This window comes from Terrapene carolina, unplaced genomic scaffold (assembly GCF_002925995.2).
Source record: "Terrapene carolina triunguis isolate 2854851 unplaced genomic scaffold, T_m_triunguis-2.0 Scaffold95, whole genome shotgun sequence".
NCBI classification, from domain to species: domain Eukaryota; kingdom Metazoa; phylum Chordata; order Testudines; family Emydidae; genus Terrapene; species Terrapene triunguis.
In genome coordinates, this window is record NW_020664446.1 from 43,052,824 (window position 1) to 43,078,810 (window position 25,987).

Consider the following 25,987-nt stretch of genomic DNA (forward strand, 5'->3'; position numbering starts at 1 on the left):
AGCAGCTGGTTCAGCTGTTTGCTACCTCATCCCCATGCAAAAGTAACCAGCTAGCTTAGACTAGTGACCAGACAGCAAATGTGAAAAAAACAGGACAGGGGGTGGAGGGTAATAGGTGCCTATATAAGAAAGTCCCCAATATTGGGACTATCCCAATAAAATAGGAACATCTAGTCACCCTAGCTTAGACTAGTGTTGGGCATCTAACCAAGCAGCCCCCGAACAATCCTGGCTGGAGCCCATGACTCTCACATGCCTGGCCGACAGGCAGCAGGCTGAACTCTCTCTTTTGTATGCGTAGGAGGCGGGCTGGGCTGGGCTGGGCTGGGCTCCGTCACGGCCTCTAACACAGGAGACTGTGAGTATCTGCGGCCTCAGCTTTCCCCCGAGGCCCTGCAGCGCGCCCGGGGCTCCAGGAGAGGGCGGCAGCAGTCGGCTCCGTAGGGGAGGGAGCGGGTCTTCCGTCCGGAGGGTCCGAGCCACGTTTGCCGAGTCACCGTGAGAGGCAAAGACTCGGCTCAGACCACGCCCGCCTCCGTGCCCCGCGGAACGGCGCGGTAGCTCAGCTGTCTCCTCAGCCGTGTTGCCTGGCGTGAGCGGAGAGTCGGGGACGCTGGCTGCGGTTCCTCCACCGCCCTCCCGGGTCTGCAGTGGTGCGAGGAGGGGGTAAGTGGAGCAGTCCGGCGCTGGAGCCAGCCCTTGCTCTGCACGCCAGGGCTCCAGCAGGCGCTGGCCCGTGTCCTCGTTGTGCTCCGAAGGGCTTTTCTTTGACCCCCCCGAGGGATTGTGCTGGTCCCGCAGTTCGGTTTCACATGGAATTCAGTGCTAGCCGAGCAGTGCCTTATACAATGTACTCTGCGGAGAAGTGGAAGGAATGGCATGTTTTGTTTAAAAAAAAAAAAGTTTCCTCTAACTCCTAAAAGTGTGCGGACCCCGGACCCCTGCATTCTGAATGGAGGTGCAGATCCCTTGGAAACTTTAGACATAGTCTGAGGCCCCCCAGGGGTCTGCAGATCACAGGTTGAAAACCATTGACACAGACAGTTAGGAAACAGGAAGTGCTCTTCTAGGACAGTGGTTCTGAACCAGGGGTCTGGAGCCCCCTGGGGGGGGGGCACGAGCAGGTTTCAGGGGGTCCACCAAGCATAGCCTGTGCTAGACTTGCTAGGACCCAAGGCAGAAAGCCAAAGCCCTGCCGCAGAGGATTGCAGCCCCGGGACCCCCCAGCCCAACCACCCAGGGCTAAAGCCGAAGCCTGAGCAACTTAGCTTAGCAATGCCCACTGTGGCATGGGGCCCTGCGCAGTTGCTCTGCTTGCTACCCTCTAACGCCAGTTGTTGTGACACTGCTGGGCCGTGGAGTTTTTATAGCATGTTGAGGGGGCCGCCGAAAGAAAAAGGTTGAGAACCCCTATTGTAGGAGATATTGGTACATTCTATTAAAATATTTTCTTACAAACATATTATCCTTCTCAAAACAGATTTCTGTTGACAACAAATCTCTAGCATGTAGGGCCGATTCCCCTCTGCCTTTTCACAAGGTGCAGAGTGATGACTTTTTGGAGGAAGAATAAAACTTGTATCTCAAGCAACTATTCCTGTTGCTTAAAATTTCTGTGATGCTGTTTCCACTGCATGTTCTTTGCTGCACTCCTGTCAGCTATCTGGGGGGCAAGAGATAGTCTGTAAGAAGCTGAGCTGTACAAGTGCCTGTTTCAAACTGTTCTGAAAGTTCGTCGTCAGACCATACATATTCTGGCTTCTGTTTTACTCATTGTTAGTACTTCGAGTACATGATTTGTCTCAGTGACTTCAATGGGACTATTTAAGTCTTTGCAGGATCAAGTCCTTATTTTCCACAGGTAAGGAGCTCTTGTGACACCCTTATCGTTTCCCTTGTTCTTAGTGTGGTGGGTGTTTTTTCCCGAAGAAGCAGCTCTGCTATCTAGGATGGGATCCAAGCTCTCAGTGGACGACTCGGTGCGTGTTGTGATCATTGGAGGAGGTTTCGGGGGAATCGCAGCTGCCAGACAACTGAAGTCCTGGGGAATCCCCTTTGTTCTTGTGGACATGAGAGATGCATTCCACCACAATGTGGGTGCTCTCCGGGCCTCTGTAGAGAGTGGTAACTTTGCTTTTTCCTAAAGTCTGTGGACCATCTCTGGTCCCTTGAGATATGTTTACCCTACTGGGATATGTGGAGCTTCTTTCTGAAAGATAAACTGCACAGGTTTAAAAAACTCTTGTAAGATTCCAAAATAGAAAAATATCTCTAGCTGTGGTTAAACTAAGTTATTTCTGTATTCTGATAAAACTTGAGACCACTACTGCTTTCGGAGAAACCTGAGCTGCAGACTTGTGATTCACTTGCACAGTGACAGCACAAATGTAGTTGTTCCCACTAATAGTTATCTGCAAAGGCAAATTTGTAAAGTTATGCCAGCTGCGAGTTTGCACAGGCATTTGTGAAGATTTAAAGATACCATAAACAAGAACGTGAAAGATGACTGCTACTCTAAATTGCTATCTTAAGCCTCTTTGATACTTAGAATGTTACACTAACAGCGGGGGCATGAGCCCTGTTGCTGAGATTCCTCAGGATCTTAGGGCTCATCTGCACTGGGGTTTTAGTGACATGGTTTTGCTGAGGGCCTTGCAATATTAGGCTTTTTCCTTTAGAGCCCCAGCTCCAGTACTAATGGAATTACTTGAGAATCTCAGTTTAATTACATTGAGTTTTAGCCCTTAAGGTTGGAGAGAGGCGTGACAATGTGACACCGAAAGCTCAACATCCCGAAGGCAAATAACTTTCAGCTTAACTTCTTAAAAAAAAAAAGCAAATGATTTTAGAGCCATTCATCTTTAGTTGTTTTTTTGGTGGCAGGAGGAGGGGAGGAAGGACAAGGTAGGGTGTCAGCGGACTTGTGTAGCTTTGTGTGAGTGGGTGTGAGAGAATGCTTGGGGCTGGCAATACTGGTGTAGCTATGCCAGTTCAGTCCCCTACTGAAGACATGCTGCATGGGTATAAAATATGACTGGTAATGTACTGACTTTCTCTTCTCAATAGTGATCTGTTAGTTTAAAAAACAAAAATCCTTTCCTCTCAGCCTGCCTCAGTGTTCCAGTACATATCCTGGTCCTGGACTTAATGTAAAAAGTCATAAAAGAAACGCTGTCAAATAGCATGAGACCAAATTTAGATCTACATTAAAATGGTATGCCTCCCAACAGCTAATGTCTTTGTCTAATACATTACTCTGCAGCTGAGACAGTTTAAGGGAAAATAGCTCCTGTTGTGGCCCATGATTACCCTGCAAGGAATAGCATGGTTGTTCTCCAACTCTTTCATTCTAAATCCGACTGCACACCTTGAGAGAGACTTTCAGGGGCCTACCTTCCCTCCAGCCCCATAACCCTCCAGTGGTCTGGTGTCAATATTCATTCTGTGGTTCACTGTACAGGGTTTTACTAGAGGTCCATGGACCATAGTCTGAAAATTGCTGAACTATCCCGAAAGTTAAGATGGCTTTCCCTTGTTGGCTTGAGTTGTGGTTTTCTTATGAAACACTTCTTCCCTCAGTCACTTGATTCCAAATGAGATTTCTGGCTTGGCTACATGAGGACTTCCAGGAAAACTAATGCAAATTAAGTAAAGGTGTGAATTTGAAGTGGATTAGTTAAACAGCAGTAAACCTCTGTGTGAACATTGTCATTGAGGCTAGGTCTACAATACAGACCTATATCGATTATAAAATGGATGAAAAATCCACACCTGAGCAACATAGTTATACTGACTGAACTTCCCTGTATAGACAGCATTATGTCAATGGGAGAGCTTCTCCTGTGAATGTAGCTACCGTCTCTCAGGGAGGTGGATTAACTATGCTGATGGGAGAAGCTCTCCTGTCAGCAGGGGCATCTTCACGTACAGAGTTACAGCTGAACCAGTGCAATTGCACCACTGTACGTGAAAATAAGCCCTCTGAATTAAAGTGGTCTTAATTCCTTTTAGTTTAATTCACTTTCAAAGTGAATTAAACTAAATTAAAGGTACTTTAATAAAAGCATGCACACAGGGATTTAATGCAGTTTAACTAATCCACTTCAAATTCACACTTTACTTAATTTGATTAGTTTTCCAGGATGTTGCTGTGTAGAGACACCCTTAATTGTATGCCTTCCTTTTTCAGTTCTTGTCAACTGAAGCAAAAACTCTCTGGGTTCTACTGTGTGGCAGAGAGAATAGATGTCAGGACACTAGTGCCATGGAGCAGGCCTTTATTTTGTGTAACAAGAAAGCAAATTCTTATAACCAAAGGAGGGCCATTTGAATAGGACTTCTGGAAACATAGTGGAAAATGGGGTTTCTAGTCTCCCTATTTTCCTTTTTTCTTAACCAGTATATAGGTGGCATTATCCTCCTTTCATTGCAGGATTTGCCAAGAAAACCTTCATCTCTTACTCTGTGACCTTTGAGGAGAGCTTCCGACAAGCCAAGGTGGTTGGAATAGACCTACTGAGACAGAAAGTCTTGCTGAATGATGATGAGGTGAGTGCATTGGGGACAGACTGACTAAATGACTTCCAATGAATAATTTTACTCTGCAAATGCAGCAGTGAGCAGATGATTTTCTTCTCACTCTCGTGTTCAGATTTACTGTTTCTTTACAGGGTTTATCTCTTTGGACTGATTGCAAACTACTAGCTGAGGGAATACTACCTGAAATTCAAGTGGTGTTGAAGTTCCAACTCTTTTGAATTTCAGACGTATCACCTGGATAATTGGGGTTTGCCTATGTACCCATGTGTGGTGCAAATACTCACATAGGTGCTGACTTACCAAGTTGCCAGGGGTATGTGCTCAAACCCTGCTCGGCCCCAGGCCCTACCCCCACTCCACCCCTTTTCCTCCAAGCCCCGACCCTGCCTCTTCCCGCCCCGCTCTGCCCCAGGCTCCGCCTGTGCTCCACCCCTTTTCCTCCAAGCCCCCACCCTGCCTTTTCCTGCCCTGCTCTGCCCCAGGCCTCACCCCTGCTCCACCCCTTTTCCTCCAAGCCCCCAAGCTCAAGCTCCGCCCACCCCTCCCAACCCCGGCTTGGTGTCCAGCCGCCTGACCACATCCCTCTCCTACTGGTACTATGTGCTGCTGCCCTGATCTTAGGCCCCAGCGCTAGCCCTGCTCCCACCTGCCCCCACGAGGCACAATCAATGCACCTGGGGCCAGAGACTGGGGCAGCAGCGCGCAGTGCCAGCAGGAGAGGGACATAGCCAGGTGGACGAACACCAAGCCAGGGTCGGGAGTTACAGCTTGTGGATTCGGCGGGCTCCGGCCCCGATTTGGGTGGGCCTAGTTGGATGCTAAGTGGGTGGGCTGCGGCCCCCTTGTGGTTATGCCCCCCACCGCTTTCCACCCCCGCTGCTCCCCCTCTTCCCCAGCGCCTCCTACACGCTGCGGAACAGCTGTTCTGTGGCAGGTAGGGGGCAGGGGGGAGGTGTTGACCTGTGGGGCTGCCAGTGGATGCTGAGCACCCACTGTTTTTTTTTCCGTGGGTGCTCCAGCCCCAGAGCATCCATGGAGTCAGTGCCTATGAGTACTCAGATGTTCAAGCTAAAAACTCACTTTATGTGAGCCTCTGCAAATAACTCCCTTGTTGTGCAAAGTGACCATACAAAAGAGGGCAGGGCATGACCCAAGCAAACTCACTTTAAAGCTCAAGCCAATGATTACAGAAGAGTTCAGAGTAGTTGCCCATCTTTAATTGTAGTGTTTCACCAGGGAGACGTCTGCATCCCTTTGTTCCCAAAACATGCCTCATGTGGCAGCTTCCTACTTATCAAAGCGACAGGGCGTAGGGTTGAGCTGGGAAGCGGAGCACAGCAACTACGCAGTAAGTTAGGACTGAATGCTGCACCACAGGTCCAGTCAGGCCCTCAGGCAAGTCGTTCCCTTCCTTGTTGCTGGTAAGAAATGCTGAATTAACAGTGCAGAAGTCTCTCAATCACAGGATAAACATATGGACAGCAGCAGTGTAAGCTTCCCAGGACTGCCCGGCCAAAGCATTTTAACCCTGTTCTGGAGGGACCACCCTTAAAAGGAGAGAGTAGCAATGTCTGCACCGTTTCAATTCAGTGTCTAGACCAGGGGTCGGCAACCTTTCAGAAGTGGTGTGCCGAGTCTTCATTTATTCATCTGATTTAAGGTTTTGCATGCCAGTAATACATTTTAACGTTTTTAGAAGGTCTCTTTCTATAAGTCTATAATATATAACTAAACTATTCTTGTGTGTAAAGTAAATAAGGTTTTTAAAATGTTTAAGAAGCTTCATTTAAAATTAAATTAAAATGCAGAGCCCCCCGGACCAGTGGCCAGGACCCGGGCAGTGTGAGTGCCACTGAAAATCAGCTCGCGTGCCGTCTTCGGCACACGTGCCATAGGTTGCCTACCCCTGGTCTAGACTCTGCAGAGATGGCCAGTAAGAGGGCCAGCTCTGCTGGTAACTTTCTGTCACAACTTGTACTGAAGCCACAATACCCATTTTGCATAGCGATTGCACCTAGAAAAGAGGCTGTGATATCCCATTACAAACTCAGACTCATCCAGTCCCCATTAATATCTTCAGATTAAATACAGGTAAACAATTATATGAATCATTTAGTTCTGCAAAAGATGTTTGTTTTTGAACTGAGTGTTGCTATTTAGTTCCAGGGCAGGGGGAGGTGTCAGAGCACCACCTGCAAAGCGACTTCAGTGTTCGGTATCCTTTACCTTGGACTTCTCAAAGTGATGTCTGATCCCACTCTCTCCCCTTGTAGGAGCTTTTCTACTCTCACCTCATCCTTGCTACAGGCAGTGATGGGCCTTTCCCTGGGAAGTTTAACCAGATCATTGACATGGAAACTGCCATTCAGACTTATGAAGACATGGTCAAGGAGGTGAGATTGAAAACCATCAGTGGAAAAAGTGATGGGTGGCTCTGTCCTTTTGAGAAAGATATAAGAAATTATAGTTATGGTGAGAGCTCTTATTGGTATCCAGATGAGGGAGGATGAAACTAACGAGTGCTGGCAACATCCAAATTTGGAGTTATGGGGTGAGTGGGGTGTTATAATGCAGTGGTGCTTGGATCAGAGAGGGGGCTAGCAAAATGGATACATTTTATTTAAATCAGATTGAAGTTTTTTTTTTCCTTTTTAAAAATGAAATTTTAATTATTATTTTAGACCTTAACACATTTTGCATTAATTTCAAAACTTTTAAATAAATACTGAATCCATGATCCTCCATCAAAAGTTGAGTTAAAAGCTGCTTTTTAGAGGGAACCAGGGGAAAAACATTCTAACTTTTGAGATCAAACTTTATAAATATGGCACAATGGTCCATGTAGTGTATTAAGGGATCGGTCTTGTGAAGGATCCTGTGGCTGTGCTGATGGGTGTGAGAAACTGGTAAAGTCATCACAGGTGTTGGGACCCAGCCTCACTCACTCTCTCCAGGAGTCACCATCATGTATCTCATCAGGATCATCCGCTGAGCCCACCTGGGTGGTCTTCTACTCTTATTTATAGTGTCTCTCTACCTGAATGCTGATAAGCTCCGATCTCAAATTAGGAATACGTATGACTCCACCCGCCATCAAAACTTTCCAGCTCATGGAAAAACATGGATCTGCCCAGTAACTACCAGCCCTTGCTTCTGGATGGTTCTAGGCACTTCAAGTAAATGGCCTTGTCCAGTCTCCTTGCTTATATATGCAGACAGATATAAATCCATTAATTTCTCAACTGCCTCCTTCTGTCTCTAAACAAATAAAATATTGGAGTGCAAAAGAGATTTGGGTTACACAAGCAGAAGTCTTGGACTGTAAATTTTTTGGTTTGTGTGGGGATGGGGCCGGGGTGTGGCAGAATGCACCCCTGAATGCACACCCTACACACTATTGTAGTAACCTTTGTACAAAATATGCCTTCTGAGTATCATCTGAACTAACTCACTAAACTTCGGTAATATCATGATGAAATGTGTGTAGTAACAAATTGAAATTAGATTTGAAATGTATTTACCAGACAAGTCTGGGTAAATCAGTTTCTCAAAGACAAAGGACAAGCTGATGCCTCTAGATGGGTGTTGAAGTTGATGTGCAATCTCGTGTCAAGTGGCTATTGTATGGCAAGAAAGGGTAAAGCAGGAACAAACAGATCTGCATCTTAGAAAACATGAAACCTTTCACCACAAGACTCCATAACTCCAGCCTCACAGCAGTAATGAACTTTATCTAGGGGTAAATCTCAGGAAAATGCATTTTAGAGGGGGACAGGACTACAAAGTGAGGGGCAAAACACCCGAAGATACCTTTTCCTATAAATCTCTTTTTTCACTTCAGATAACAAAAGGAACAGCCTTTGGGAGCAGATCCAGGCCTGAGAATTTGGTCAGCAATGTTACTGGGAACATGTGTAAGGGACTTCACCTTGAATCAAGCCTAGTTTAAGTTTTAGTACTAGGAAGTGTTTTACCTTATAACCATTTGAGTTTGATCCCTTATACTTGTATTTAAAACTTAGCTCATTGTAGTTAAACTTGTTTTATTTTTTAATTAAACTAATCCAGTGTTGTCTAAACTGAATTGTGTGGGTAACACCATTTATGGTAGCAAATTGTTTAATATTGATCCCTTTAGGGGAGCAACAGATCTAGTATCTGGGCTGTTCAGGAGAGCACTAGACAGGGCAGAACATACATTTTGGAGGAAAATCCAGGACTCGGATTGTGCTGGGGTCACTCTGCAAGTGGGAACCACGGCTGGTGGAAGCCAGAGTGTGACTGGTGTGTGGCTGACAGGCTGCAGCTACACACAGACACTTGGGGTGTAACCTGCATACTAGAAGGCTGTTTGTGAGTGGCTCAGGTGGGAGTGCTACAGCAGCAGAGCACTGTGAGGCACCCAAGTTTGCAGGGCAGGGGTGACACAGCCCCTCACTGGTCTGGAGTGTACCCTGGAATGTCATAAGTGGAGTCTATAACAAGGGAGCAGGAGCAGAGTGTGTAACCAGAAAGGAGCAACACTGGTGTCAAAACAGGATGGGTCGGGGGAAGGGATAGCATTCTTCAGAGTGCAGTCTCTAGTGTTTATTTTCACACCTGAGAACTGTGGGGGTGGGGAGAATAGGGAAGGCCTGCCATTGCTGCGGATCATAAAGAGATCCTATCTGGGAAAATTTTCAAGAAATTCCTGTACCCCTGAGTAAAAAGGAACATGTGCCAAATGTAAACAGAGCTGCAAGGCCTGATTGTCAGAACAAGACACTGTGAAAAATGCTCTTCAGAAGGCAGTGACTTTGTTTAGCATGTCTACATCAATCTGGATCAATTGGTTAGCAAACTTTATTTTTGCCCCAATCTTATGGACTGTCCACCATGTCTTACTATGCTAGTAAACAACTTAGATGGTCATAAGCTTACCCTTTGAATGGATTGCTTATGCATTTCAAAATGTTAGCATTCAAAATATAATTGGTATGCTAGTTTTTTGTGGGAATATATTAATTTCACTTTTACTGTTACTGCTGGACTTCTGAAATGATCTCTCATTGCTCAGTATAATCCAACATCCTAGTTTAACTATTCCTGTTTAAAGTTTTATTAGGCATTTATGAATTTCAACCTTTAAACTCAAGATGTTTTATGTTGCTAGGGTTAAGGGTTTAAATAGACAGATAATCCTTTATTTAATTTTCCTATAAAACTGGGTTTAGACTAAATCATCATTTAAACAGTGGTACACACAGCTGCAGTAGGAGGGATCTCAGGTTTTTTTAAAGCTATGCATTGAGTAATACTCAGTGACTGACTTTGCCATTTTGTTTCAGGGCCTAGCTTAGATATACAGTAAGAGGTTATGAATTTCCATCATCTGCTGGTATCACTAGCAGTGCTGCAATTAAACATACAGTCAGTTTCTTGTACCAGAGACTTTCTTCATCCAATAAACCCATGGTAATCAGGACCAGCAAATTCCAGCAAGACTATATAAGTGAAAAGATTACTTGGTTCATTTATGCAATAAGTTCTCCTTTTCATCTAGTTCAGAACAAACACGTCATTAGCCTGGTCCATAATGATTGAATCATGTCACTCTCCACCCAGCAAGCAGACATTGCTAGAAGACTTCTGGATACAGTGTATGAGAAGGAAACTGAACAGTGTGCAAAAAATTGACAGGAAGCTTGTTAATCTGAGCCTTGATGGGTGGAACAGTGTATACAATGGTCCAGCAATATGTGCTTGAGACAACCTTATTTTCTGTTTGTCAAACTTACAGAAACAATTAGACACTGCCCATACAGCAGAATACTTACAAGTAGCAGTAAAAACAATAACAAACTGAACAAAAATTCAAGTGTCAAGTATATAGTTTTGTCACAGATAATACTGCAAATGTAACACAGATGAAAACAAATCTAGAAGATAATGAAGGGAACCTGAAACTTCTAACGTGTGCAGTACTCATTTGATGCACCTTTTAACCAAAGACTAAAGTACAACTCCAGGAATTAAGGAAAATTTTGAAATTGCAAAATACTTCCCATAATTACTTTACTTCAGCTTCACTGAAGAGAGCAGGAAGATCCAAACTAATTCTCCAAAATGTACAATGGAATTCAGTGGTTGGCTGTTTTGAGCTACTTATTATGAACTGGCCTATTCTGATAACTTGTGAAGAATCATGGCAAAATAGATGGAGCCACAGTAGTCTACATTGGACTAAAGAGAAATATAGAGGATATGCTGAATATACTGAAACTTCTTTTGATAACCTTGGACAAACTCTAAATATCAACCGTATCAGCAGTCTTTCTGTAAAGAATTTCAAGAGACATTGAAGAAATACCCAACAACAGTTAGATTGCCGGCAGTGAAGAAATGGGATGGATGGATCAATCACTTACTCCACCTCGTTTTCAGGCCATTCTCTACCCAAAGTACCAGGGTAGATGCCTAACTGCAGAAGAAGATGGTGCTATGACATGGGTATCTTATCACCCATCAATCATATCCAACCAGAACAAATTTCAGGACTGGAGGTGAACCATTCAAGCAATATGTTTGATCTTTTAAAAGTCGCAGCTGAACTGAAAGTCACTAGCTAAGCACCTGGAACCAGAACTGAATATGCAAAACTAGCTCTTGACAGCAGTAGCCTCTTCTGCAGGCACAGAGGATACTTTCTGAATTTGGACTAATTCATTTAAAGTTGAGAAATTGGGAGTTGAAAAAGCAGGAATACTTGTCTCTTCCGGTCTGTGAACAAAAATGAGGAAGACGTTGAGAGCTACTTATTGCAAAAGTTTGAAGGACAGCCTAAGTAACTGTTTTATTTTCAAAAGACTTAAGCAGTAAGGAACTTTCACTTAAGCATATTTGAAATTTTTTCCAGGCTGACTTGAAATCTGTTTAGTTCCATCACTATATAGTTAATGCCTTTGTTTAATAAATCATTTTGTTGTAAATGTGAAATGTGTTTTGATCAAGTTATTTATCTAAAACATTTAAGATGGCTTTGTTTAATAAACATTGTGCTGTTGCGTGATGGATTAAATTCCAGTTACCATCCTACTGCACCTTGACACAAAATGGTGAATGATATTGCTTATTTACTAGATAACCTTGTTTGTGCTCATCTGTTACAGACTGAATGTACAATTAAGGATCTGAAATTATTAAGCTATATAATTGCTTAAATGTATATAGTTAATACATCAAATCTAGAGTAAATGCTCTATTTAGTTGTAAATCAACCAGTAAAACATGTTTTAATCTCAATCACTGAGAGAGCGGTTTTCTTTAGAAAAGTACAAAGGGAGAATCAGTTTAAATCAAGGCTTTCTACACGGTGATTAAATCAACAGTGGAGTCTGGACCAAGGGATGAGGGCTAATAGGGAATATTTCCTGTAGCATCCTACATACCACAACTGAAGAATTGTGGGTCGGGGCTCCGATGGCTGTATCAGTAGTGAAATAGGCCTTCTTGTAATACAGGCTATGGGTGGGGATGGTGACCATACAAAGCTATGGGCAGATTAGACCATTGGACCTTGTAACAGGGCAGCTGCCAACAGCACAGTCCCTCATGGCCAGTGGTCATGCTTCAGCACCTTCCCTCTGTTTCCTTCTCTTCAGGGACCTCTTTAAGAACTGTACACACCGTCTGCCCTTCCAGGCCCTATGCCAGTTCAGTGTGTCCTTCTTCCCTCCACCCCCTCTCCTCAGAGCTATTGAGTCACTACTCCCAGGCTTTACTTAGCTGGAGCTCAGCTTTCAGGCTCTGACTGCCAAACTCCCCTGGTATCAGGGTCTCGCTCCTGCCTTAGCAGGACCCCTTAACAATAGTTGGCTGGCACCAGGCCTTCCAACCCTAATGGGCAAGCCACCCTGCTAAACACCTCATTGGTGATATCACAGTCAGGCATCAGCCCAGGCTGCACTGTTGGGATCTCATCCTGAAAGAAGAAAATTCTTCTACCCATTATATTAAAAAGGTGCGATGATTTTTAAAGCTTGACATGTTAAATGCTGGACCTACCGGATCCCATAGCAGCCATTTCCCTTTTGACTATTAATTGATCATCCTCCAAGTACTATTTTTCATAGTGGAAAGACATATTGCACAACGCCCCTGCACTCCTCCTTCCCCCTGCCCCCAACTTATTTTTCTTTTTAGATCTAAATGAATGGGCCTTGCATTCTGATGGTAGTAAAACTGTGCATTAATAGGTGATCGGTGCACTTCTTAGGTAGATGAAGGCACATCACCTCATGCCTCATAACAGGCTGCAGTGCTGCCCTACTAATGAGCATCTTGGAGTGGCTTATTGTTATAGTAAAAATTCACCTGAAATCTGGTAAACAAGCTGCATTTGATGGTTGCCAGCCCTTCCCTAGGACTCAGGTATCCTAATCAATGCTTCCTATCGAAATACAAGATTTTTTTTTTTGGAGGGCCAAAACTGCCCAGGGTGTTTCAAGGTTAGGATGGGATTTAGAAGGTGCTTTTGGTGGGACAACTCCACCTCTCATTCCAGAGGGTAGAAGATAAAGGGTGTTCTATTGATAAGTTTCTGTGTGGACACCACTTTAATAAGAAGGTCTTCCTACATGTTGGGAAGGTGCACGGCTGGTGCTGCCAGAATGAGTGTTCTGGCTGAATGCCTCATTCTAGGTTACTTTATGTATGAAATAATGCAACAAGGAGATATGATTTTGTTTTGTCTTTTGTTTTTGCAAGCTCCAGAAATCTCCACGTATCGTGATAGTAGGTGGTGGTGCTGCTGGAGTGGAGATGGCTGCAGAGATCAAAACAGAATATCCAGCCAAAGAGGTACAAGAAACAACTTGCACAATAATTAATGCTCCACCAGCTGCTTCCTTCTTCTGGTGACTTAAATGTGTTCTTCCACAATGCCCCTGCTAGAGCAGTTTGGGATTGCCGTAGCTAAATTCCTTCACAACCATTTTCCATAGAGCCTCATATTCAGCAAGGTTGGAAGTGGAGCAACTGTGAGTGCCCTCGCAGCCAGTATTCCTGCAGTGCGTCCTGGTGCTGGGGTTGGCTGGAAGCAGAATAGCTTAGTGTTCTTCCCGAGATCCTCCACTCACCCATCCACCCTACTCTGCCTTTCTTGCCAAGAAATGCATGCTGAAAGCCAGAAGCCTAAGGCTTGGCTATTGCTTTTGCCTGCTTGCTGGGACAGCAGTCAGACGCAATCCTGTTTAAATAGTATTTGTTCCTGGCTGACTCAGATTTGTTTTTGTTTTCTTATTTGTTTTTCCCCAGTTGGCTGTAGTTATTTTGCATTTGTCCGCAGGTCACCCTCATTCACTCAAAAATCGCACTGGCTGATGTGGAGCTTCTACCAAGTGTCCGGCAGATGGTGAAGGAGATTCTTCTCAAGAAAGAAGTGCGTCTCTTGTTAAGTACGTTCTTAACCAATTTCATTTAATATTTCTCTAAATCAGATTGAGTCTCTAAAAATCCTCAAAGCTTCCTCCCCTACTCCCCCATCTCTAACTCCTTCTCCTATAAGGAACTGTTGTCTCTGATGCTTGTTTTTGGTGAGGAAGACTGAACAGGGCTCTCATAGATTCATAGACTTTAAGGTCAGAAGGGACCATTATGATCATCTAGTCTGACCTCCTGCACAACGCAGGCCACAGAATCTCACCCACCCACTCCTGTAACAAATCCCTACCCTATATCTGAGTTATTGAAGTCCTCAAATTGTGGTTTAAAGACCTCAAGGTGCAGAGAATCCTCCAGCAAGTGACCTGTGCCCCACGCTGCAGAGGAAGGCGAAAAACCTCCAGGGCCTCTGCCAATCTGCCCTGGAGGAAAATTCCTTCCCGACCCCAAATATGGCCATCAGTTAAACCCTGAGCATGTGGGCAAGACTCACCAGCCAGCACCCAGGAAAGAATTCTCTGTAGTAACTCAGATCCCACCCCATCTAACATCCCATCACAGACCATTGGGCATATTTACCTGCTAATAATCAAAGATTAATTAATTGCCAAAATTAGGCTATCCCATCATACCATCCCCTCCATAAACTTATCAAGCTTAGTCTTGACCCCACTACTCCCCTTGGAAGGCTGTTCCAGAACTTCACTCCTCTAATGGTTAGAAACCTTCGTCTAATTTCAAGTCTAAACTTCCTAATGTCCAGTTTATATCCACTTGTTCTTGTGTCCACATTGGTACTGAGCTTAAATAATTCCTCTCCCTCCCTGATATTTATCCTTCTGATATATTTATAAAGCGCATTCATATCTCCCCTCAGCCTTCTTTTGGTTAGGCTAAACAAGCCAAGCTCTTTGAGTCTCCTTTCATAAGACAGGTTTTCCATTCCTCGGATCATCCTAGTAGCCCTTCTCTGTACCTGTTCCAGTTTGAATTCATCCTTCTTAAACATGGGAGACCAGAACTGCACACAATATTCCAGATGAGGTCTCACCAGTGCCTTGTACAGTACAACGGTACTAACACCTCCTTATCTTTACTGGAAATACCTCGCCTGATGCATCCCAAGACCGCATTAGCTTTTTTAATGGCCATATTACATTGGCGGCTCATAGTCATCCTGTGATCAACCAAGATGCCGAGGTCCTTCTCCTCCTCTGTTAATTCCAACTGATGCGTCCCCAATTTATAACAAAAATTCTTGTTATTAATCCCTAAATGCATGACCTTGCACTTTTCACTATTAAATTTTATCCTATTACTATTACTCCAGTTTACAAAGTCATCCAGATCTTCCTGTATGATATCCCGGTCCTTCTCTGTATTAGCAATACCTCCCAGCTTTGTGTCATCCGCAAACTTTATTAGCACATTCCCACTTTTTGTGCCAAGGTCAGTAATAAAAAGATTAAACAAGATTGGTCCCAAAACCGATCCCTGAGGAACTCCACTAGTAATCTCCTTCCAGCCTGACAGTTCACCTTTCAGTATGACCAGTCTCCCCTTTAACCAGTTCCTTATCCACCTTTCAATTTTCATATTGATCCCCATCTTTTCCAATTTAGCTAATAATTCCCCATGTGGAACCGTATTGAATGCCTTACTGAAATCGAGGTAAATTAGATCCACTGCGTTTCCTTTGTCTAAAAAATCTGTTACCTTCTCACAGAAGGAGATCAGGTTGGTTTGGCATGATCTACCTTTTGTAAAACCATGTTGTATTTTGTCCCAATTACCATTGACCTCAATGTCCTTAACTACTTTCTCCTTCAAAATTTTTTCCAAGACCTTGCATACTACAGATGTCAAACTAACAGGCCTATAGCTACCCGGATCACTTTTTTTTCCTTTCTTAAAAATAGGAACTATGTTAGCAATTCTTCAATCATACGGTACAACACCTGAGTTTACAGATTCATTAAAAATTCTTGCTAATGGGCTTGCAATTTCATGTGCCAGTTCCTTTTAATATTCTTGGATGAAGATTATCTGGGCCCCCTGATTTAGTCCCATTAAGCTGTTCGAATTTGGCTTCTACCTCGGATGTGGTAATATCTACCTCCATATCCTCATTCCCATTTGTCATCCTACCATTATCCCTAAGCTCCTCATTAAAGACTGAGGCAAAGTATTTGTTTAGATATTGGGCCATGCCTAGATTATCCTTAACCTCCACTCCATCCTCAGTGTTTAGCAGTCCCACTTCTTCTTTCTTTGTTTTCTTCTTATTTATATGGCTATAGAACCTTTTACTATTGGTTGTAATTCCCTTTGCAAGGTCCAATTCTACATGGCTTTTGGCCTTTTTCACTTTATCTCTACATGTTCTGACCTCAATAAGGTAGCTTTCCTTGCTAATCCCTCCCATTTTCCACTCCTTGTAGGCTTTCTGCTTTTTCTTAATCACCTCTCTGAGATGCTTGCTCATCCAGCTTGGTCTACAACTCCTGCCTATGAATTTTTTCCCCTTTCTTGGGATGCAAACTTCTGATAGCTTCTGCAACTTTGACTAAAGGCCTCCTCCGCCTTTAGATCCACGAGTTCTTCAGTCCAATCCGCTTCCCTAACTAATTTCCTTAATTCTTTAAAGTTAGCCCTTTTGAAATAAAAAACCGTAGTCCCAGATCGAGTTTTGTTTATCCTTCCATCTAGTTTGAACTGAATTAGCTCATGATCACTCGAACCAAGGTTGTCCCCTACAACCATTTCTTCTATGAGGTCCGCAGTACTCACCAAAACCAAATCTAAAATGGCATCCCCTCTTGTTGGTTCAGCAACTACTTGGTGAAGGAATCCATCAGCTATTGCATCCAGGAAAATCTGAGCCCTTATTACTAGCACTTGTCCTCCAGTCTATATCTGGGAAGTTAAAAGTCTCCCATGATCACACAATTCCCATTAGTGTTTACTTCATTAAAAACATTAAAGAGGTCTCTATCCCTATCCAAATCGGATCCCGGTGGTCTGTAGCACACCCCAAGCACTATCTCAGGGGAGGCTCTAGTAGTTTTCTTCCCCAATGTGATTTTTTGCCCAGACAGACTCTGTCTTATCCATTCCATCACTTCTTATTTCTTTACAGTCTACCTCATCATTGATATGCAATGCTACTCCACCACCTTTGCCTTTATTTCTGTCTTTCCTAAACAGCACATAGCCTTCAATACCTGTACTCCAGTCATGACTACTAGTCCACCATGTTTCTGTTATCCCTATAATATCTGGTTTCACTTCCTGCACCAGTAGCTCTAGTTCCTCCATTTTGTTACCTAGGCTCCTCGCATTAGTGTACGAGCATCTTAATTTTTGCCGTTTGCCTTCACTGACATTCTTTACCCGATTAGGCACAGACATTCTACCACCAGTATCACCTATTAGACTGGTATCTACACTACCCTTCCTCCTTATGTCCATTCTCATACCCACGGCTGTATCCTTTCTTACTTCGTTTTCTTCCCTCTCAATGTTAAATTCCGGCGTGGAGATTACCTGGACATCTCCCAACCATCTCCCCAAATTCCTAGTTTAAAGCTCTCTTAATCAGTTGTGCCAGCCTCCATCCTAGAAGTCTATTTCCCTCCTTACTCGGGTGAAGTCCATCCCGAGAGAACAGTCCTCTGTCCATGAATGCGTCCCAGTGGCCATACAGCCCAAAGCCCTCCTTATAGCACCACTGCCTGAGCCATCTGTTGATCGCCATAATCTTGTCACACCTTTGTTGCCCTTCTCTAGGAACAGGCAGAATCCCACTGAAGCCTGAACCTAAGCTCATCTTATGCCAATTAACTCTCACCCTGTCCCTGCTTGCGCTTCTGCAGCCTTAGCACCTCTTTCTGAACTCCAGCCCTATCATTTCAGTGTCTCCATCTCAACTGAGCTCGCTCTGCCAGACCAACTCAGTGCCTCCCTCTCACCCTAAACCTTGTTCCTGCTTGTGCCACATCAACCCCGCCCTCTCACCCCCACGTCCTATTTCCACTTGTGCCACCTCAGCATCTCCCTGGCACTTTCCTTTATAAAGAAAATTAATATTAATATAATATTCAAATGAATAAGGAACTAAATCTGAATGGCTGGGACCAAATTTTGACTGTGATTTCTTGGGTCACTCCCACAGTGACCCAACCATGCAAATGTTATATGTTGTGAAGTAGATGTGACATGCCATTCTCTAACCCAAAGGTTTTATTTCTACATAATATGCTGCTACATACCATGTATCCCTCCACACCTTCTATTTTACAAATAGCACTTGTAGGGTGTTTTTGCTTGCTTAAACATAGTTGTACTAGCTATCTTTGAGCTAGCCCTCAACATATAGCAGTGTAGCTGCGGTAGCATGGGTAGCATTGAGCAGCAGCATAGGCTGTGCCAAGTACAAACCCACCTGAACCCCCTGGGCATGTAGTCAGCGTGCCTATCCCATCCTGCTGTTCGCCAGGACTCTCACTACCCTGGCTACACTACTATTTTTTAGTGCAGGGGTCGGCAACCTTTCAGAAGTGGTGTGCTGAGTCTTGATTTATTCACTCTGATTTAAGCTTTCGTGTGCCAGTAATACATTTTAACGTTTTTAGAAGGTCTCTTTCTATGTCTATAATATAACTAAACGATTGTTGTATGTAAAGTAAATAAGGTTTTTAAAATGTTTAAGAAGCTTCATTTAAAATTAAATTAAAATGCAGAGCCCCCAGACTGGTGGCCAGGACCCGGGCAGTGTGAGTGCCACTGAAAATCAGCTCGCGTGCTGCAGGTTGCCTACCCCTGTTTTAGTGCACTAACTCGATGGGATTATTTAATCTGCAGAAGAGAAGAATGAGGGGGGATTTGATAGCTGCTTTCAACTATCTGAAAGGGGGTTCCAAAGAGGATGGAGCTCGGCTGTTCTCAGTGGTACCAGATGACAGAACAAGGAGCAGTGGTCTCAAGTTGCAGTGTGGGAGGTTTAGGTTGGATATTAGGAAAAACTTTTTCACTAGGAAGGTGGTGAAGCACTGGAATGGGTTACCTAGGGAGGTGGTGGAATCTCCTTCCTTAGAGGTTTTTAAAGTCAGGCTTGACAAAGCCCTGGCTGGGGTGATTTAGTTGGGGATTGGCCCTGCTTTGAGCAGGGGGTTGGACTAGATGACCTCCTGAGGTCCCTTCCAACCCTGACATTAAAAAACAAAAACAAAACAAGAAACAAAATGTAGAGATGACGTGCATGTGCCTCAGCCTACAGTCTTGGGGGTGAGAAGCAGCTAAGGTGGGGATAAACACTTCCAAAATACCGGAGAGATCTTATGTTGGAAAAAGGAGTTGTTGCCACAGGCAGTGCAGGAGAGAACCATTTTTGCACTGGCAGAGCTGGTCCTGTGAGCCATGCATGCCTTCGCCATTTCTCATCTCTCTGCATTCAAATCAGCTGCTTCCTCCTCCTTTTCCTTTCTGCCTGGGCTCTAGCAGAAGAATTGAGAGCACAGGAGGGACAGTCTCCTTGCTCAGTTTCCATCTGGCACCACAGTATCCCATGACAGCTGGGAGGAGCAATTACAGGAGAGTCCTGCTCAGCCCCTAAAGGGTTGGAATGGAGCATGCCCAGAGCAGATGCATATGAGAATTTAGCTGACACACTCTTAAGGCTCTACTGAGTATATGCAAACTGAGTTTTTCAGAGGTTTATAACCTGGATACATTTTGATGGCTGGTCACAGGAATGGCAAAAGGCATGTCTCTGACAAAAAGCCAGCCCTCCTGGCTAATTTCATGTCTTTGCTCCAAAGCATGGAGGGTCTAGAGTGTCTCAACAAAACAGGATGATGATTTTGTTTTTAACACTGACAAAACAATGTCCCCGTCCCCCCCCCAGAGTCTTATCTTCTGAAATTGCATGAACAATTTTAGCTGAAGCTTTGGGGAGGCGGGGGGGGGGGGGGGGGCATTGTTTTAGGGGCGCGGCATGGAAAATTTCAGCCTAACAGTTTGGCAAAGCTATATATAAGCAATTGAAAAGAGGGTCTTAAAACAGTGTTAGGCTACCAGCTCTGCTTATAATCATATATATTGGCCAACATTTTTAAATGTTAGGTCCTAAAGTTAGGTTCTGAAATTCACATTTCAACACCAAAGTGATTTTCAAAGTTGCTGAGCATTGGCAGCTTTCATTGACTTCAATGGAAAGGAAGGGCACTCAGCATCACCCAAGAGGTACTCCGCATGCTACAGGATCAGGCTTTTCTGGGTAATGGAAAAGTGACTGGACTATCTGCAGAGACCAGAGGCTTTGCCATTGGATGTGGAGGCATTTCACAGAAGATAAAAGGGACAGTGGGAATTCAGGATGAAAACGCGATAAACTCCAGGAAAGGAACAAATGGAGGAAACTAAATATGATTCTCTGAAATGAAACTTTGGGAGATATTTTAGTATGCCTTGCGTAGAACAGATATTGTAATCTGTGTTCTAAATGTACAATCTTTATAAAAGTATTTTTGTTAAAAATGACACACTTTGGACTCCTTAGGCTTTGGTGCCCAAGGAAGCAGCTTACGCTGCTTAGAGCAGTGGTTCTCAACCAGGGGTACACATACCCCTTGGGTACGCAGAGGCCTTCCAAGGAGTACATCAACTCACCTAGATATTTGCCTAGTTTTACAACAAGCTACGTAAAAAGCACTAGCTAAGTCAGTACAAACTAAAATTTCATGCAGACAATGACTTGTTTATTCTGCTCTATATACTATACACTGAAATGTAAGTACAATATTTATATTCCAATTGATTTATAATTGTATGGTAAAAATGAGACCGTAAGCAATTTTTCAGTAATAGTGTGCTGTGACCCTTTTGTATTTTTATGTCTGATTTTGTAAGCAAGTAGTTTTTAAGTGAGGTGAAACTTGGAGATACACAAGACAAATCAGATTCCTGAAAGAGGTAAAAGGTTGAGTCACTGGCTTAGAGGGTAGCAGCATCCCTGCTAATTATCACAAAGACCTATATGCTGCTTCTTATGACAGGTGACAGAGTCAGCAACCTGCATATGCTGACTTTAAACCGATTCCAAGAGAATATGGCAGTCAAGACAGAAAAGGGCACAGAGGTTGCTGCTGACATGGTGATTCTCTGCACTGGTATAAAGATCAATTCATCAGCATACAGCAGTGCATTTGGTAAGTTAAAACCATAGGACAGGGTGGGGCTAAGATTCTTCAGCACAGGTAATAAAATGTTTTAAACTTGATCTCAATTCCATATTTTAGAGACCGTATGCAAGTGGTATTGAAATTTAACTTGGTATAGTTAGATATAATCTAACTCTGTGGTTAAAGCTTACACTTCAAAAAAGAAAGTGGCCCTTTAGTGGAAGTTTGTGGAAGAGGACGTATATTTATGTACTAAGTGGTTTGTATTATTTCTTCACCTTCCCCAACCATTAACTTTAGCTAGACACCCAATATGTCCTACTATTGTGGTCCTTGGTGAAATCCTGGCCTCACTGAAGTCAACGGCAAAACTCCCACTGACTTCAGTGAGGCCAGGGTTTCACTCCTGCTGCTAAACTCATCTGTCAGTGCACTACGGTCTTGAGCCCCGCTACCCGTTTTTCCAGTCCTGGAGCTATCCTGTATAGAGAATGCCAAATGTGCTAAATTGTGATTGGTAGCGTAAGAACAAGTATTCTCCATGAGTGCGATGAATCCATCAATGTGCTGGTAATACTGTGCTCTAGAGACACAGCATTTGGAGGTGAATGGGGGAAATTAGGATGGAACTTTAGTAGCTGGTGCACTTAGCAGTGGGCCTATAACACTTGTAGGACTCTCCACCTAAATGTGAAAGGTTAACCCCTACTAAAATGCCTGGGTGCAGATCTTCAGCTGTTATAACACTGTCACTGAAGTCAGTGGAGCTATGACATTTTACACCATTTAAGGATCTGTGCCCTGGTGTTCAGCTAATCCTACTTGGTGAATTATTTAAAAACCTATGCAACAAAATATTTCTAAGGGTATTATGTTTCAATTAAAGTATTTTACATTTTAAAATTAAAAGCCAATTGTATTATATAGTAAATATCACTCATCTGTCTTCTGTGTTTTCAAGGGGAAGACAAATAAAATGTGAGAATTAGTGCAACTGCACATGTGAATGTGCATTTTCTTAAATGTGTGATTTAACAAGTGCACATCTAATTCAAATTTTAATGCCCTTAACCCACTCTTCCTTTAGACAGCATTAGAAAGGACGTAGGAATTTTATATTGTATCAGTTGCACATTCAAATGATCACCTTCTGATAGAAATGGTAAAAGGGATTTGAGGGGAGCAAATGCTGTCTATTGTGCAAGGAGGATCCAGAATAGTCTGGCTCAAACTGTATTACAGTTGTGTATCTGGAGAATTGTATCCTATGTGGCCAAAATAAAAACTAGTGTATTGTACACATACAATGAACAACTTTCAAAGGAAATTCTTTCAAGCAGCTGAAAGGCACTAGTCCTCAGAGGATGAAACCCATGCATTATCTACTGTTTTAAAAGGGTAATTGAGTCATCCATGTGGAAAAAAGTTCAGATGCTTTATTTTTTTTTTAAAACCAGTGAAAATCATGCTTTGTTCATGGAAAAGCTATTAAAATTTCCGCTGAGAAAATTCATAAAAAAATTTCAAGTCTGAAGTGTAACTTATCACCTAGAAAAATATATAGGTGCCTGAAAATCGGAGCAGGGATATGTGTCTGTGTGTCTGTGTTAGAATTAATGTGCTATAATATAGATTTGAAATTCTGTAATTCTCACTAGAATGACTTGTTACCATTTGGCAAAGCTAGGAGTGGTGTTGTTCCTCAACAACCAAATCTGTTCAGGCCCCCCTTTGACTCTAGCCCTGAAAGTCAATTCAGAGAGCCTGATACTGAGAACTAACGTTAGCATTTTCAGATCAGATTCTTGACCTGTGTAAATTTTCATAGCTCCACTAACTTCAATTGAGTTATGACTATTTCCAGTAGCTGAAGACTTGGCCCTTTCTTTTCCTGGTTTGCATACACTGTTGGCTCTCGGGTGATATTACCCGCTGAAGTATCAATTAAACATGATTTATCATGCATCATATAGGAGTGACTTCTTACATGGCGAGTGTCATTCTCTTGCTGTGGCAAACATAAGTTACACAACTACTTTACTGAATAGTTAATGATCTAGCTTTTGGTAGTGATTCACCTGAATGCGCTGTGTCACTGGATATGCATTGTTTTTCAACTCATCAGGCCGTAAGGTGATGCACTTCTTTTTTTTAAAACAGGGGACAAGCTGGCGAGTAATGGTGCTTTAAAGGTCAACCAGTACCTCCAGGTGGAAGGGTATGATAACATCTATGCTATTGGTGATTGTGCTGATGTGAAGGAACCGAAGATGGCATACCATGCTGGGCTCCATGCCAATATTGTGGTGACAAACATCATCAACAGTCTGACACAGAAACCTCTTAAAACCTACCAGCCAGGTAAAACTGGGCTCTGCTCATAACAAGTCTTAGCTGATGAGATTCTTTCTTCATCTCTATATAGAATTACTTTGTAAGAAATCCATAACTTGCACAGGACTGTATTTAGAGTTGAAGGAAATAATTTGGATTTGAATATTATATCACTGATATTATTCTTACTTTCTTCCTCTTAAAAAATATTCTTGCCAACTCTTCAGCAATTCTTTTGACACAGAAACAAAACAAGCACACTATTTGATTATTCTGTACTTTGAAATGTTCTTCCCTTTCGCTGCTGATTGATTACTGTTATATTGGTGGGAGGATATGGTGGTTACAGTTTATAAAGGAAACCATTATCTTAATGAGTTGTTTATCAAACTATGACATTAAGTCCTTGGAACAGCAAAATATCATGACTTAACTCTTATGACCCGAACCTGCAAAATCTTAATCACATGCATAGTCTTTTATTGTGCAATTAGTCCCATTTAAGTCAGTGGCATTTGTACTAGTGTAAATATTTACCAGTAGCCTTCCTTGCTAGTTGCTGTAGCAGTGGGATAATAGGATATCCAGAGTGCATTGCCCACTTGCTCTTGATGCCCGTCTGTGTATATATTCTCTGGAATCGCTTTCCAGATCTTCTTAAATTACATTTTAGGGGCTTGGATTGACCCATTCTAATGCCAAGGTTTAGGACAAGAGGTGCATACATGTCACGATGCCATGTACTTAATTTTCCTCTGATTTATATTACTCTAAATCATGAATAATTCCATTGAATTCATGGAGGTACAGCAGCGTAAAAGATAAGAATCAGTCCTCTATAAATGGAAACATCTGTTACCTGAAGGTTAACTCTGGTTTAGGAGAGAGGGAGAAAACAAGGTTCTCTTGTTTCATCTCCCACCCTTATTTCCAAATTATAAGAATAAAGGATATAGCTGTGCAAAAGCATCATCAGAGTCTTGTGTATTCTATGGTTCCTTGGCATTTGCAGCAGAATTTGCCCTTTGTTGGAGAATTAGGCTCCAGAATCTCAGCTTTCATAATAATAATTAATAATAACAACAACAATAAAAAAGGTGTCTACCCCTGTGGTTGCAAAAACATTAAAAATGTGAATCGAGTGCAACTGATGCCCATTTAAGTCTGAAAGGAGCCTGAGACTCTGATTGTGAGGTTGTGAATTGACCAATGTAGCTAGTGCAGGGCCCCATGGACTTTGTGATTTCACAGCTGTGGAATTTAGCATTTGTCCAAGATACTATAGTATTAATTCATTTTGCTGCAGCCTGGTACCAAACATTTTGTTTTCTCCCTCCTGGCCGTGAAGGACCTGTTTGGAAGTCCTCCTTGCTCTGTACAAGGGGGAAGTAACTGGATAGCAGTGCATGCTTCCTTCATTGTTATGTAGAACCAGCCAGTGTGGGGTCTGGGAGCCAGAAGTGCTGGCTGGACAGCTAGACTAGCTGGCGAACAGAGCAGTGGCTGAGGTCCATGGAGATGAGAAAATGAATTGTTGAAACTGACAAGCTTCCCACTTCCCTGGCATACAGGGAGGAGATTCTAAGCCAGGCTGCTCGGAAAACCCTATGACTGAATCCCATAGAGCTGGGCATTCTAGAGAATCAGCAAAAAGAAATCTTTTAATTCTTGCCATATAATTTGGTCCCATTGTGCTATGAAGCACACGGGTGCTGATCATGCTGTTTGATCTCATTTACAACTTTTTGACGGCTAACTGTGTATGTTTCTCACTTCTAGGATCACTAACCTTCCTGCTGTCGATGGGCCGGAATGATGGGGTAGGCCAGATTAATGGATGCTACGTGGGACGTCTTTTGGTGACTATTGCCAAGAGCCGGGACCTTTTTGTTTCTAAGAGCTGGAAGACTATGGGACAGACTATGCCCTGCTAGATAGAAAGGACAATGATGAAGTAGCAAGAGAATACATGTATCAACTGGCATGAACAAAGCTGGAAAAGAGTAAAAGGTGCATAATTACCAAAATGACACAAGCTATATGGCTATTTGACTGATATCAATACTGCACCAAAACATCATGTATTACGAATGCCATTCTTTAGCATGGTGCATAATAACAACACAAAACCCTCTTTTTAAAGTGGCTCTGTTATGTTAAGTGGATCCGCACAGAAACTGTATTTCTTGCTGAAACTTTTTCAAAACACAATTCACATGCTAAGATGGAGCTGAGAAAGGAATCCAGTTTAAATGGATTTTAAATTCAAATAAGTAGCAGAATGAGCTGTTTTCAAAAGTCCATTCTTTTGTCTACCAGTCCTCTTTTTGAGTGAAATGTGTGATTGTGTTATCTCTGCAAGTCCACTACCCTCATTTGCTATTTTTGCTCAGTTTGGTTCAACAGCAAATCCTATCTCTTCACAACATAGAGAGCTGCTTTTGCAGAATTTATAGTCCAAGTGAAGGCCTTGGGTTGCCTAAGTCTTCAAGACAATAATACTCTGAGTCTGG

General features: G+C 43.0%; 1 protein-coding gene across 2 annotated transcripts; it reads left to right on the forward strand.

Annotated features, from left to right (window-relative positions):
* The first annotated feature begins 348 nt into the window (after positions 1-348).
* Positions 349-25,504, forward strand: AIFM2 (apoptosis inducing factor mitochondria associated 2). 2 transcript variants are annotated; one of them, XM_024198144.3, is made up of 9 exons: positions 349-666; positions 1,906-2,124; positions 4,433-4,548; positions 6,813-6,932; positions 13,291-13,377; positions 13,865-13,973; positions 21,015-21,167; positions 23,301-23,501; positions 25,254-25,504. In XM_024198144.3, the coding sequence occupies exons 2-9, from the start codon at positions 1,950-1,952 to the stop codon at positions 25,406-25,408; spliced, it is 1,116 nt and encodes a 371-aa protein (XP_024053912.2). In that variant the 5' UTR covers positions 349-666; positions 1,906-1,949; the 3' UTR covers positions 25,409-25,504. The 2 variants fall into 2 exon arrangements, with proteins under 2 accessions (XP_024053912.2, XP_024053911.2); XM_024198143.3 differs by having other exon boundaries at positions 350-666; positions 13,285-13,377.
* The last annotated feature ends 483 nt before the right edge of the window (positions 25,505-25,987 follow it).